This window comes from Strigops habroptila, chromosome 9 (assembly GCF_004027225.2).
Source record: "Strigops habroptila isolate Jane chromosome 9, bStrHab1.2.pri, whole genome shotgun sequence".
In the NCBI taxonomy this organism is placed as follows: Eukaryota; Metazoa; Chordata; class Aves; order Psittaciformes; family Psittacidae; genus Strigops; species Strigops habroptila.
The window spans coordinates 113,700-128,979 of record NC_044285.2 but is presented as its reverse complement, the minus strand read 5'-3'; the positions used below and the strand labels follow the sequence as shown (position 1 = coordinate 128,979).

Below are 15,280 nucleotides of genomic sequence, written 5' to 3'. Positions count from 1 at the left end.
GGGCATAGCGAGTTACTGAATGTAGAGTTTGTTGTCTTTCAGTGTATGCTAGAAACCTTTTTGTGCCTTTTTTTTTTTTTTTGTTTCTCTTCCTCTCTCTTTGAAAAGGCTGCAGCTTTCTGATGCTGAACTGGGCATCCTTCATCTCAAACTACATCATAAATTAGACTTTTGCTAGGATAGACCTTAGCATCATTTGTTATGGAGAAGGTGAAGCAGCTTTGTAGTAAAGCATTTGTATTCTCCTACAAGGCTATAATTCATGTACTCCATTGTTAAAGTCGCTTATTCTTCTTATCTGTTTTTTCCTTTGTGGGTTTTTGTGGTGGTGGTTGTTTTGTTGTTTTTTTTTTTTTTTAATTCTGGAAGTTATTAATGTTCAAATGGATTTAACAGTTGATGGCTTTATAGCTTCATACTACAAATTTTATCAACTTAAGGCAGAAAAAAAAGGTCGTACTAGAGACTTCAGTAATTGAAGCAGGACTTCTCCTTAGCTGGAAGTGGCTTTCCTGCTAGTATTCCTCCAGAAAATCTTTCCAGAGCCCTTGGTTGTTTGACTAAAAATAGCTACTAATTTGCCATACTTAACCCGTACTTCATGATTTGGTAGTGAGAGGCGTACCAAAGATTGTGTCTGACTTTGCCACAGAGGTACTAAAAAGTAATGGGTGGCGATAATTTTTCTCAGTAAGAATGGGGCAATTATGACTTGTGTAAATGGGGAGGGAAGGGGAGATTGGAGTTTTGTGGTGTTTTTTGTTGTTATTGTTGAGGGTTGGTTGGTTGGTTTGTTTGAATCTGTCATTTTATGCTGAGCTTGCTTTGCTCCATAATCCAGTGTAATGTTCTAGGAATAATAAACAGTCCTACTCAGGATGCCCTGGTGCTCCATGTCCCACATTTTTCATTTTAGGATATCTTTGTTCCAACTCAGAGCCCAGAGAAGAAGCATGAAGAAAAAGCTGCTGCTTTAACCCTTTTATGCTTACCAGAAGATCTCTCTCGACCCACAGATGCTTTGTCAAAGCTGTCTGCATGTGGCACTGCGTCTCAGCCTTCTGAGTCCTGTAAGCTGATGCTTTCTGCAAGTGAATGTAGCCAGCCCACAGATACAGGTGTTAGTTCAGGTTCTCTTAACACCAGCCAAGACAGCAAAACCACACAGGTAGAGATGATTTCTGAATGCAGGGCCTCAGACTTGAGACTCTGTTCTTTGGAGAATGATGATATAAAACTGAGGCTGGATGCAGGTGATCAGGTCCTCTCTGAAAATTGTGAAAAGGCAAACCAGGAGGATTTACAGACCTCGGGAAAGCCTGTAATGCAGTTAGCTAGTGCAGATGTAGCAGGATATGGGTCATTAGCCCCTACAGCTCATCAGGAGATTGAGTGTATTTCTGGAAGTCAGGCTGCTGCAGATCAGGCTTGTCTGCCTGAGATTTTGTCATACAGTCAGGGTAGAGAAGCACAGTCTGAGGATTATCCACTGCAAAAGACTTCTGAACATGAGGCAGTTCCTGAGACTCAATGTGAAGAACAAGAAGAAGAACTGCAAGTAAAAGAGAAACAAATAAAAGAAGATGAGTCCTTTCTTAATATACCGCTTTCTCAGAGGTTTATTCTTGACAGGGAAGTACAGTGTCATGAAGATACGGAAGTGGAATTTGCTGATAGTTTTTGTAAAAATAGCAAAAATTTGCCTGATAAGGCCCAAGAATTAGAAAAGATTGGACCAGAAAGCTGGGAAAAAGAAACTTCAAAAGGTTGCACTTTTGGCACTGAAGCGGCAAAGAGCATGGATAAATTGTCCTTCGAGACTGCTTCAGAAAACATGCCAAAGCTCAATAAAGTTTTATCTAAGCCTTCTGTAGGGGAGTTACTGGAACAGCACAACAATTTGTTTCCTAAGTTAAAGAGTGATGTTCCATCAGAAATGGTGGTGTGTGCCAAGAAACATCCAGGTGGTTCAGAATCAGGACAGATAACGGGGAATCAGCCACTACTTCAGGAGAGAGGGGTTGACATGCTGGTGACTCAGCAGGAGAATCAGGTGCCAGAGAACACAGAGGACATGCTTATGAGAAGGAATCTGGAGCAAGAAGAGCAGGTGCAGCCACAAGAGAAGGCAGCTGCTAAATCCCACAGTCCTTCCAGTGGTAAGTGAATTTAGGTTAGTAGTTCACAGGTGTATATTTTGAATAACGTCAAGGACAACTGTGTACAATCCTCAGCGTTTTCAGGGAGAACTGATCTTGGATGACTGTAAGTTACTGTGTTACATGCATTACATGCCTTTATCTTTTTCACCTCTGTCGCACCCCCGAAGGCAAGAATGGGAAGGTAATTCTTTTTCTAACACTGTCTCACTGGTTTGTGGCAGAAGTGCAGAGCAACTTTGAAAACTCACGATCTTGTGACCTTGGTAATGCTCTGAGATTTTTCTAACTTTTGTCGCCTCCCCTCAGCAGCAGCAGCAGCAGCATCCTCGAGCCCTCGAAGGGAAAGAGCTGTGTGGTCCTTTGTTCTTGCCCTTTTGTAGGTCGCCCTAGTTTCTTTTTTTCCTTTTCCTCGGAGGTGAATTTTCTTTTTGGGGTGTATAGAGCAGCTTTGAGACAGAAACTAATATTTATCTTGATATTATTCTAAAGTAGAATGGCATTTCACTCACACGTAAGCTGTGAGTGAAATACCTGTGGCTCAGCAGGTATTGTCACGATGTGTTGAAATCCCTTTAACATGCTGTTTTGTCGTTATACAAGAAACGAGGGATGCTATATCTGAGTTTTGTGGAGCTTTTACCTCTTACTTGGCTTCATTTTAAAGCATAGTGTTCTGTACTGCTCAAATGAGAAAGAAATAGAAAACAAAGTTTTACCAGAGCTTTGTCTTGAGTTATATGCACTTTTGAGATGCAGGTAATCTTTCATTAAATAGCAGGATTCATAGAGTAAAAGCGTTTTTCCCCTCTTACGATGACGGTGATTATGAAAGTCGAGGGTCTGAAAACACTAATTGTCAATAGGTGATGGTTGTCTTTACATTTCTGAACAGACTGGTATGTTATGAGAGGTTTATTTAACTCTTTCCACTGATTTCCTAGGTAGTTTATGCTCTGTGAATTATCCAAGTCCTTCAGTTAGAGCATAGTGGAAGATTGATAGAATTGCACAGTGCTATTCGAGTTAAATGAGACATCTAGCAGGGAAAATGTTTGTGAACCATCTGATAGATTCAGATTGACCACTCTGTGATTCTGATTTGTGGAACCTGTAAAGCTGTGGGCTAGATAGAATTTCTCTTACCACTCAAAGGTCATGGTATTGTTTGTAGCCCTATAGTCTGTTCTGCAGAGCTTTGTTCAAATGGCAATGTTTTCTACTTTTTCCTTTTGAGACATCAGTGTAAGGTGTACTGCTTAAAACCCACTTCCTAATATTCGGTCGTCTTTTTCTCTTTATGTACTCAGCTGATAACTGGTCTGAATAATTTTCTGTTCTTTGTCAGTGAGGGACACCTCTCATATTTTCTCTGCCAATTTACGTTTGGAGGTTTTTTGAGAGCTGTACATTTCTTCAAAACTTCTTCCAAACTTCTCTCATTAGTCTCATGAGTCCGTTATTTTTTGTTACTGTTTTCTGAACTACTTGTTTAATTTTCCTAGTTATGAACTGATCCTTTGCCACTTACGGCAGCTTTGGCTGTTTCTTCCTGAAAGCCTTTTGAGCTCGTTCTTATATGGTTCCCTCCCCTTTTCTTCAGTTCTTGTGACCTTGAACCGTGCTGACTTCTGGAACATGTGATCCTGTTTGGAAAGGTCAAAATGGCAGATTTCAAAAAGGAGCAAGATGAAGAGCTTTCTTCTTTATGTCTGAACAGCAGTAGGTGAGATGTCTTTGAAGTGCTAGATGGAGACTTGGATGAAAAGGGATTGAGTGTAATACTTACGTATGTTTCTAATACCAAATTTGCAGACAAGTCTTTCTTTGAGAAAGAGAACCATTTAATAGTATGGAACTGGCTGGTTAGAAGAAACTCCAGACACTAAAAATAGGCTGATGGTATTACATTGTAAGATAAGAATGACAGGTAAATATCGATAGCTGTAGGAGTTAGATTATAGCAAAATGTGGAAAAGAGATTTGGATGCTTATGCAGGTCATCAGTTTTGGAGAGCTTCCAGCAAAAGATAATAGGAGATTTCAAGCCAGATTTTGCTCTAAGTATCTGTTGACATATTTCAAAACAAAATAAAGCTCAAATTATTTACAGGGAGTATGGATCCTTGTGGTCGGAGCTTTTTAACATCATTAATGTCTGAGAACAACTTCTGCAGTAGTTACTTTATTTTGAGTCAAGTATATGTTTATTCATGTAAAAGTTTTGATACCTTCTTTGTTTAGATTTAAAACCTCCACTTTCTTGATAGTAGTCTCAATAGTAGTCACATGAATTAGTCTGTATTGTTGAGTATTGATTAATATACCAGCTATCACAGCAATTTAATTGGTGTAACTTTTGCACCCATTCTTTGGAATGTGATAGGACCAGTCAGATGTTTGGGAGCTTTTTTGGTTTTGCGTTCTTTGACATCCCATAGCTAGTGACCATCTCTTTCAGAATGTTATAGCAAACTGCTTTGTTGTTGAGTGTGAAAGCAGAGTGTTTCAGCTGGCCAGAAATGCAGTGATTTAAATTTAGTGCGTTCTCTAACAGTAGTCTGTCCTAAGCAAGTAACACGCTGGAGGCAGTTTGGTGGGTTGTTTTGTAAATCAAGACAGTTACGTCATCAATTTCAGATTTAAGTTCTTGTGGTATTTAGATATGTCTGATATTTAGGGAAATAATGATACTTAGGGAAAGCTTTGAATATTGTTTTTAAATCAAGTCGTACAATCGAATCATGCTGTATTTTTCAAATCGCGGGGGGGGGAGATTCAGTGACAGATTTTGGAGACTGTACACAAAATCTGAATCACCAGGTTTTCATATACTCTGTGGACTAAGAAGACGAGCTTCTTTAATAATGTTAGATTAGTCTGTTGCCATTTTCCATGGGTTTTTTTGTTGTTGTCAGGATGGGTTTTCTTCAGTCTTCCCTGTTCAGTGGTTTGCAATAGGTCATTGTGTCTTTGTGATAACTGAAAATTGTGGTCTCTCTGAATTAAGATAGTACAACAGGCAGAAGAACAGTTATACTGCATCAGTCTAGCTTGGTATTAAAGTTGCTCCAATGACATATGGATGAAATATAAGGGCAAAAATGCAGTGTTGAGATACTTCTGAAGAAGTCTCTCTTTCATCATCAAGAAAATTATGGTTTACAAACATGGTGAGTCAAGTGATGTCTCTGGGTTTTTTTATTTGCTAAGGCACATGGACAATAAGGGGGTGATTGGCAACAGCCAGCATGGCTTCATGAAGGGCAGATTGTGCCTGACAAATTTGGTGGCCTTCTATAATGGGGCCACAGCATGGGTGGATAAGGGAAGAGTGACTGTGTCATCTGCCTGGACTTGTGCAAGGCATTTGACACTGTCCTGCATGGCATCCTTGTCTCTAAACTGGAGAGGCATGGATTTGATAAATTGACCATTCAGTGGATAAGGAATTGGCTGGATGGTTGTAGTCAGAGTTGTGGTCAATGGCTCGATGTCTGAGCAGAGGGCAGTGATGAGTGGTGTTCTTCAGGGGTTGGCATTGGGACTGCACCATTTGACATCTTTGTCAGCAACATGGATGGTGGGATCGAGCACCCTCAGCAAGTTTGCTGATGACACTAAGCTGTGTGGTGCAGTGACACGCTGGAGGGAAGGGATGGGATTCAGAGGGACCTGGACAGGCTGGAGAGGTGGGACCATGCAAACAAGGCCAAGTGCAAGGTCCTGCCCCTGGGTTGGGGCAATCCCCAGCACAAACACAGGTTGGGGGAGAGCAGCCCTGAGAAGGACTTGGGGTGTTGGGTGACAAGAAGCTCCCTGTGACCTGGCTTCATTGTGTGCTTGAACCCGGAAACCACTCATGTGCTGGGGGCTGCATTACCCAGGTGTGAAGAGCTTTAAAGCATCCCTCTTCTCTTAAAGCAGCTTTGTTCTCATAATAGTTATTTCCAACAGTAGTCTAATTCCTTACCAAGAGATTATGAAGCATACATGAGTAAGCACAAACTTTGGGTAAGGGCTAGAAGGATCTTGGAGAAGTCTAACTAGCAGAAGTAGAAACTGGATGGTGAGGTTTGAGGGAGGGTTCTTTTTGTTTTTGAAGTTGCCTTGAATAAGAGGTTAACTGTGTAGTTACTCTATTAAAAACGCTAAAAGGCTAGAACATGATAGAACATGGGGATATGGAAAACAAATTTACTTATTGAAGTCTGTTTCTAGGACTCTGGAGTTTATAGAAATTGTGGTTGTCTGTGAAATCTTTTTTGTAGAGTGTACAATTTTGTATGTATAAAACTTTATGCAAAAAGTTATCTTTACTGGTAATATAAAATAAAGAGGAAACAGATAAGCAGTTCTGTTAACATGGTTATGATAAAGTTTAAGCATACCAGGTTAAATAAAAAATTTAATATTTTTATAGTTGCCATCTGCACTGTGCTAGAAACTTCCAAGCAAATTAAATTTTTTATACCTCAGAATTAGCAAACTTGAGAGAAACAAAGTGGGCTGAAAAGACACAATCTTTTGACACTGGAAAATAAAAGGGAATGTTATTGGATGATGGTCTTAAGGACATAAGAAAAGTTTGTAGAGAGAATTAACCTTTTTCATTGTTACAACAGTTGATGCAGTTATGTGAAAGCAATTAAACTTTCAGGCATATACATTTTTTCAGGTTCTGTGAGTGTGAAGCTTGTTTGTTTTCTTCAGTGGTATCTGTTGGTTTACTAGCTAGATTATCTCTTCTTAAAATGCAGGCTGATCATTTAATAAATTCTTTTGGTCATTTGTTATTAGCCTGCCAAATGAGATTTGTAGGCTAGAAGGGATTGTGGTAGCTGAATCAATCAAAATTCAGTGGAGTTTCTGAAGGCTGCAGTTTTTAAATAAAGCACTGAAAGTAAGTGGAGATCTGCTATAGGTCATGATATGATAGGCATTCATAAGCTGTTTGTGGGAATGGTAGTTGGACTTTCGGTATGTGGTGTACCCACAAAGCATGAGTACCGTTACACTATGAAATACCTACCCACTGCAAAAGTACGCTGAAGTCCTTAGGTTGATCTCAAGGATGTTGCAATTGCTGAACTGTATCTTTAAAACCTGTGGCAGCTGATGGCTTTCAAAGTTTTCAGATGGACAATAGAGAGCTTTTCACTGGTTTGTTTTTTTCCTGTGAGGGGATTATGTCTTTGTCATGTATTTCTGGCTTCATGTGCCAACAGGTAGTCGTGTAAATCACATGTCAGTGTCTTGTGTAACTGAAGAATGATGCACTGCATCTGGCTATAACTAAAAGTTGTTATCTGAATGTCTAGTGCTAGGTCTTAAATTTAAGAACTTGAATTTGTCTTCTCATGTCCTTAAGGAATAATTTTCCAGTACTGTTTAGTTTGGGGTTTGTTTTGGGTTTTTTGGGGTTTTTTTGTGGTTTTGTTTGATTATTTGTTTGGTTTTGGGTTTCGTGGTGGTTTTTTGTTTTGGTTTGGTTTTTTTGTTTGTTTGTTTTTTTGTTTTTAATACGTGCTTCTAAAAACTCAGGAGTTCTGCAGATTGTGACTTGGATTATTTGAGAAATATCTTGAATGAAATCCAAAGAACAAGTACAGTTTTAGGGAAAAGGAAGGATAGTGAGAAAGATGATGAAAACCTGTTTTGACCTCAGTGTGGGAGGAAAGGGTTATTCTGTTAGTTTTGTTAAGTACTTCTATGCAATTTGGAAAGAATGCAGTGTGCGAATTACTGATCTATGATGTTGAAGGTTTGCAAATAAGTGGCATGGGGTGAGGCAGAAGGAGGGAGCATTTTACTAGGCATGGTTTCCTTGACGGGATATGCTACTTCACCCAATAGACCCTGCAGACCCTTTATGTTGGAGACTGCACAAGAGGCAGAAGTACTGGAGAAGACAGGAGGATGGGGCCAGCCCTTCTTGTGGCAGCCTGCAGCTGGTTTTGGAGCTGCAGTATCTGTTACTTCTCTTAAAGGTTACTTTCTAGGCAAGTTGCTGCTGTCATCGTCTAACCCTTAATTGACTGCTACTAATCATTTAGGCCCATAGGTGGCTAGCTGAAGTATATCTGCTGACTTTTTATCCAAGGCTTTTTGATGATAAAGCATCATTCTTTGTAAGTTTCAGGTTATTAATTCAGGCAACACGTAGCTCTGCCAATACACTTCTGTCCTAACCTTCTTTTCTATTTCTGGCATCATCTCCCTTTCCTGTGGAAAATCCTGAACGTTTCTGAAGCAAAGCTGCATTCTGCAAAAGTCTGTTCATGTCAGGATACACATGAACATGTTTGTTTAGCACCTGGGGACAGCTGCACCAAGTTGACTACAGCCCACATTTTCACCGAGAGAGATTTTCCACACAAAATGTGGAGATCAGTTAGAGCAGTTGTCCTGAAACCAGTAACTGTTGAGGGCAGCTTTGTACAGGACAGCACCAGGTTATGCTTTTCCCCATTTCCACAGCACAGTGAGCCTGTGCTTTTGGTATTTGAACCAAAGTAGTCCCCTGCAATTACTAATCCTGGCATGCACTGTCTTTTAGGAAGTCCATTTCATTTTACTTTGCCAAAGGAGGGTGATGTCATTCAGCCCTTGACCAGCATAACGCCACCGCTTATTGGCCAGCTTAAAATGGGACCCAGAAGACACAGCACACCAATTGGTGAGTTTGACCTGGCCAGCTCTGTTCTGCAGGGAAAGCCTGTTTGGAAGCTTTTGATTCTTGATTCAGGATCTGATGGGGTAGCTCAAACCTATCTTGGCAAAAAACATAGGTGTTCTGTGGGGAGGGCTCATCCCTTCTCCGCACTTTCCTCGTTATATTCTTGGCCTCTAGCGAAGGTGTTTGCTCCCTAAGTATGAGGTGGTATAGGACGTGTATTTCTTGCACTCATTTCATTCCTGCATACAACTCCATTAAAGAATGCAGAAGACCCCTCTAAATAGTGAAGGAGCTTAGGCTAAAATATTGTTCCCAGTATTCATCATCTTTCAGCAGAACTTTCTCTGCTAGGTTCATGAAACAACACCCTGCATTTGCTGGATGAAAGGAAATGTGTATTTCTGCTTGGGTAATAGTATCCTTTGCGTGCTAAGGATGACACCTGTGTTACAGAACTTTCACGCTTACGAACTCTAGATGGAAATTTCCACTACTGCGCTACTGCTGATGCATGCAGTGAAACATCTTCAGAGTAGGACTGGGACCTGAACCCCAGCAGTGTGAATGACAGTAGCTGCTTTTTGGTTTACTTTTTTTTTGGTTTTCCTATTTGCAGTGGATGATAGTTGCCCAGACAGCACTATGGCAACTAGTGATGTTACAGCAGAGGGGACCAACAGTGTCACTGTGGAAAGTGCAGTGGTATCAACAGATGTGTCAGAAATGTGCGACAAAGGAGATTCTTGTGTGGTTCCTGAGGCTGATGCAAAACTCTCACTCCGAATGAACCTTGTTACGCCTGTGAATGATGGGAGCGAGGAGTCCCTGCCATTCAGCTTGGAAAGTAAGAGGATTACACCTTGAAACGTACTGTCCTACTAGATCTCAGCCTTAACACAGACCTGCTTTGTGGCATTCCCCAAGACAGTCTCTTAAGTCTCTGTAATTTTTCTCATTTTTCTTTTTGGGCAGTGTCACTTAAATTTGTTTCTCTGTTTCTGCAATGCTCTAAGCAAGGATGGAGTGAGAAGAGAGGCCTCTGTTGTGAGGAAAGGTATTTTCAGCAGACTAAAAATTGTGATGTATAGTGGCAATGTCACAGGACAGGAACTGGAGTTCAATTATTCTGGGAGGGAATAAATTCTAAAAGTACAGTCTGGACAAAAAAGTTAGACAGCATTTTGATCAGACCAGTGACATTCAGTCTAATAGTCTAAAACTTGTAGAAACTCAGGTGTGTGATGAGAAGTTGGGCAGGGAGGCCTGGGCACCCTTAGTCCAGTGTTACTCAACCTCTCTGTTTGCTGAGCGAAAGGGGCAGGAGAGTCTGTTCAGCTGACACCAAAATCATCCCTCCCTTCCTTCTTGTTTCAGAGCCTACAGCAAGTGACAGGAAAAATGGAGCCTCTGCTGCTGCTGGGGCTGCTGCCAGGTAACTGTGCTTGTTGCTGGGCAGAGTTAATATGAAAGTCTGGGTAGGTCCTTTTTTCACTCATGGCCAGCAGCAGGGAGAAAAAAATTAACAAGAGGCACAGAAGCAGGGACACTTTGCGCAGTAGCTGTGCCATTAACTCTTCAGCTCTCGCAGTAGGTTTGAAGTACATGGGCAAAGTGAGTGCCCCACCTGCTCTTTCGCCACAGGCTTTGTGCTTCCTACTAATATCAGCATTTTGCCTCCCGATTGTAGTCAAAGCAGAAATTCATGTCTTGGGCAGTCTGGAATGCAAGTCTGCCCTGTGCACCTCTTAAATTTCAAATACATGGTTTTCTACTTTATTTCCTGCAATTTTCTGCAAAGGATCTCTGAGGAGTTCTGAAAGAGAATTCTCTTTTTGATATGAAGCTGATAGAAACATAACTGATAATCTGAAATCACAGTTGAACATGTTGACCAAAACAGAAGTTACTCCCTTGGTCTTTAGATTTATACATATCTAATGCCTAGCATTGCTTGATTTTAGCTTTTGGGGTGTATAGTTTGTAAGTACTAATTAGAATCGGAGTCAGAAGATAGTGACCTGTATATTGGTTTGAAACAGTGAGAAAACTTTGAAATGAACTCAGTATCTCTTGTCACAGGGTTGCATGCTGGATGTTAGTCATGCCTCAGTGCTGAGGATGTGGCAGTCATTCCTCGCTGCTTGAGGATGGATTGCCTTTATTAGGTATAGGTTGAACTTGATCTCTTGGTCTACTTTATGACTGTCGTTCTCAATATTTCTGCGGTGTTGTGAAAATCCCGAGAGTAAGCCACAAATGGCGTATGTCCCCTGGTGGGTACCAAAGGTAGCAGATGGTGAAACTCCTGATGGCGCTGCAGTTTTACACACTGTGTTTTCTGGAATTGATAACACTGCTCTTGGCTGTTAAGGTGTCTGCAGAAGTGACAGAAGTGCTTATACAATTGCAGCTTGACCTTTTGAGACTGACGATCTCATGCATTCTGTGGCTCTATAAGTCAACAAGCTCACTACCAGTTGTTGCTTTCCCAAGGGGCTAGAGAACTCTTATTTTGCTATATAAGGGATTTTCTCACTCCCTGATGTTTTTTTGTTTTTCTGTCTGTTTTAAATCTGCACTGCTAGCTCCCAGAAAACATCATCTGTGTTTAGTGTTGTCTGTGAAGTTCATCGAGAGGATGAGGCCAGAGGTCGTGGTCTTTCCACTTCTCCATTTAGGTAATTCCTCACAGTCTTTGCCTGCCAGTCCTGGCTGGGTTTGTATGCACAAGTGCATTTTCTACATCAAAGAAATTGCACTAAGTCATTGTCTTTGAGTGACTTAGAAGGTTGGGAACACCAAGGTAAGTATAATAAGTACTGCGTTTGTATCTCAAGTGGTAATCAGGCCCTTTTGACTGAGCAGCAATGTGATTAAAGCTGGCTAATATGCTTCAGTAAAGTCTGGGGCTTGAGAGAACTGAAATCATATTTAGAGCTGTTTAAAAGCCTTTTCTTTCTCTTGTTCCAAGATCTCCTGACCTATGGTGTTTGTTACTGTTCCTGCTAATGTCCCCCTTAAAAGTCCATCAAGTTTTGCTGCATCCAGTTGCTTTGAAAAGCACTGTATCGCATATCTTATGGTGATAAGGGTGCTGGCTGGAGGACCAGGTGTAGAAATCTGCTTCTCCAGTGTTTTCCATTCTATCTTTTGATAGGATTCTATCTTTTTTTCCATTCTATCTATTCCATTTTCTTTTTGTTTTTTTGTGGGTTTGTGGTTTGGTTTTTTTTTTTTTGAGATCTTTGTCTACAGAGAAGGAGTAACCTTTATTTCAAGAGCATTGAACAGTTATACTAAAGACCATCCCATATAGTACCTGATAACACTACATAGGGCACACAAATTCTAATGAAAACATTAGACAGCATTTTTTTTTATGCTCCTGCCTCTTCCTGCTAGGTGTGATTACCAGTTTCAAGCCAGTGACGTGCTGAAGCAGACTGTAGCAACTTCAAGATGGCATGACTCCCAGAAGCATGCTGTACAGTTGGTTCCTGAAGTGTGGAGTGTAGATTGCTTTATTAGTGTTTGGAAGAGCACCTAATTCTCTACAGGTGTCAGCCATTCTTCTTGCTACCATGTGAATCACTTGAGACATATCGAAAGGTTATTTTATAGTTTAAGACTCCCTGAGTTCTGTGCAATCTTAAGAAGCAGTTGAGTGACTGCGAGGGCGCTGCGGGCTTTGATGGTGTTTGGGGTATTTTTAATTTTTTTAGAGTGACAGCATATTGGTTGTCTTTTTTTAATCAATGATTTTGGTCTGCGTATGACTGGTTTGCAGGGGGAATCTGTTCAGTTTTCCTGGCATGCAAGAAGATGCTGAATTACAAAACAATCCAAGTGGTTGGCAGTACCAGCAACACAAAGCAGGTGACAGTGCTGGACAGGTCCAAATTCCTCAGAGGATGCAGCAGGACTGCCATCAACAGCCTTCTAATGCAGAGGGTGGAGAATCTGTGGAGACTGGTATTGAAAGCACTGAGAGAGAAGAAGAGAGGAGGATGCAGAAGAAACCAAGTAAGGCTGTTAAAATTGATGAAAGCCAAGAGAGGTGGGCAAACACCAGGAATAAAGGGATTCAGACTACAGCAGACTGTCTTGTTACCCCAACAACTGTTACAGCAGCAACACAGACATCAGAAGAAATCTGTAGGCAGGTGGAAGTGGGAACCAGTATGTCTGGGCAAAGACCTGGGCGACAAGATGCAAATGTCCAAACTGAGGAGAGTGGGGAAAAGATTCTGAATGCCTCTGGAGAGGACATGGACTCTCTGCACAGTCAGGTGGGATGAAGGCTGCCTGTATTTAATTTTACTGCTTTAGAACAGTAAAGTATCCCTTCAGCCAGTAAATTCACTGACAGTAGGTTCTCTGTCGAAAAAATCCAAAAGACTACTTTAAAATGTTAATGTTGCAAGCTTTCCTGCATGAGCTGTACACAACTGCTAAGGTGGCAATATTCAGTGGGCAGCATAAGTTTGGGAAGTAAATATCTCCATATTTATTTTCTGAAAAATATGACAAGTTTTGGTTGGTTTGTTGTTTTTGTGGGGGGTGGGTGTTGTGTCCAGATGTAGTTAACACTGTAAAGAAAATGGTCACTTTTTGTTGGATGGAGATGGGAGTTTCAGGAAATTTTGAATGAAGGGTTTGATGCTTTCTGTTTTGCACCAACCAGCTTCGGACATCTTGCTCTCCCACTCCGTCCAGTGTCAGTGGATAAACACACAAGGGGAGAGCTCCTCCAGAGAAATGTTCTAACAATATAAATAACTTTGAATTAGTACTTCAGAAAGTATTGCATTCCCAAAAGAACCCTGCTTTGCAGTTAGAACTAATATATTTTCTTGTGAACACAAAGACTATAAAAAAACCCAACTCTAAACTTGAATTAAGAATAGTGCATCCTCTGGGAAACAGGAGATCAACAGGGCCGTAAATATGCAGTGCAACATCAATGTGATATGTCTGAGAGACTGCTGAAAGAAAGAGTATCAGAAGCCATGCTAAGCAGGTTTTCTGTTTCCTCCTTGGGTTGCTTTGATTCCCTACCTCTACCCATCAGCAAGTCAGGAAAATGTGTTCAGTTCTCCCTTGTTTGGGGTTTCTTGTGTTGTTGCATCTAATTTGTAACAAGATGCCGAAAGGTTCTGTATCTCAGTACTTGAATATGGTATGAAGAAACTGTACTGCAGAGATAGTTCTACCCAGAAATTATGGGCTTTTCATTGTGGTCTGGTTTTGGTTTGTTTTTTAATTTGTGCTGTTTATTACAGGGAGAGGAGGAGTTTAATCTTCTTCATCCGCCCAAAGGCCGAGTGCAGCATCGCCACATGCGAACTATTCGAGAAGTACGCACTGTTGTTACGCGGGTTATAACTGATGTTTACTACATAAATGGTGCAGAGGTGGAACGAAAGGTAGTTGAGGTAAGTTCGTGTTTTCATGGCTAAATGTAATGCTTTGTTGACTGAAAAAATAATGAGAATGTGTTGTGGCTGCAGGAAATGAGTGAACAAGTCAGTGCTGGGATGACAAACTTGTCCACGTTTGCTCGTGAAGAACATTTAGCACATGGCTAAAGCTGTGTGTTTGTTGCTGGTGTATTTCATGCCCATTACTGTTTTCTGAAGACACAGAAAGGGTCTTTTTTCTTCTCAAAGAACTGAACAAAAGACTTCACTATGTATGTCCAGCTGTTCTAAAATTCTTGGTGTTTTGTCAGAATAGAGATATTTTGGAATGAGCAGAAATTCTATTAGTAAGCAAAATCACTTCTGCCTGTAAAATTGAACTACATAGGGTAGTTTAGCCTGTTCTGCAGCTCAATGTCCTATCTAACTCTTGAGTCCTGTGGATCAGATTGTATAAGAGGTCTATAAAAAGCAACTTAAATCCAAAAGATATACAAGCCTCTTGTTAGTACACTTGTGTTGTTGGTGTATGTCCATTCATTAATTGGCAAATCTTTATGGAATCTTGAAAGATAGCTGACAAATGCTGATGTGATGTGCACAGTAATCACGCTAGCCTGCTAGCGAGAAAATGTTACTGCTGTCCTGCTATAAAGATGGATAACATGAGAATCTTGTGTTGTGTTGTTACAGTGAGTAATGACAGAAAAGGATAAAGTAGTTTAGTGAAAAGATTATACGTTCACACCTGATACTACACATTAAGTTACTTATTGTAACATTAAAATAGCGAATTAAGTTTCCTGAAATTTGCTTACATAGGTTGTGTAATCACAATCATGTAACCATTTCCAATTTATCTGCCAACATTCGATATCACTATTTTGTAGATACATGTTTTTATTTCCATAGAACTTCAATGGCTGCAAGTGACCAGCTGTCTGAAACTGATCTTGGGTTACTAGTAAGGAAAGGCTGCTACTGTCCTACGTACATTGCACTCTCACACTCTTGCAGGGTGG

General features: G+C 40.7%; 1 protein-coding gene across 7 annotated transcripts in view; it reads left to right on the top strand.

Moving 5' to 3' along the window:
* Positions 1–15,280, top strand: part of TP53BP1 (tumor protein p53 binding protein 1) — a 29,197-nt gene that overhangs the window by 6,489 nt on the left and 7,428 nt on the right. For 5 of the 7 annotated variants that reach the window (XM_030497805.1, XM_030497807.1, XM_030497803.1 and 2 more), the window contains 7 exons: positions 917–2,159; positions 8,719–8,838; positions 9,455–9,682; positions 10,213–10,270; positions 11,424–11,516; positions 12,626–13,130; positions 14,121–14,273. In XM_030497805.1, the coding sequence (XP_030353665.1) occupies positions 917–2,159; positions 8,719–8,838; positions 9,455–9,682; positions 10,213–10,270; positions 11,424–11,516; positions 12,626–13,130; positions 14,121–14,273 (2,400 nt within the window). The remainder of the gene's footprint in view (positions 1–916; positions 2,160–8,718; positions 8,839–9,454; positions 9,683–10,212; positions 10,271–11,423; positions 11,517–12,625; positions 13,131–14,120; positions 14,274–15,280) is intronic. The other 2 variants (XM_030497806.1, XM_030497804.1) reach the window with 1 other exon arrangement.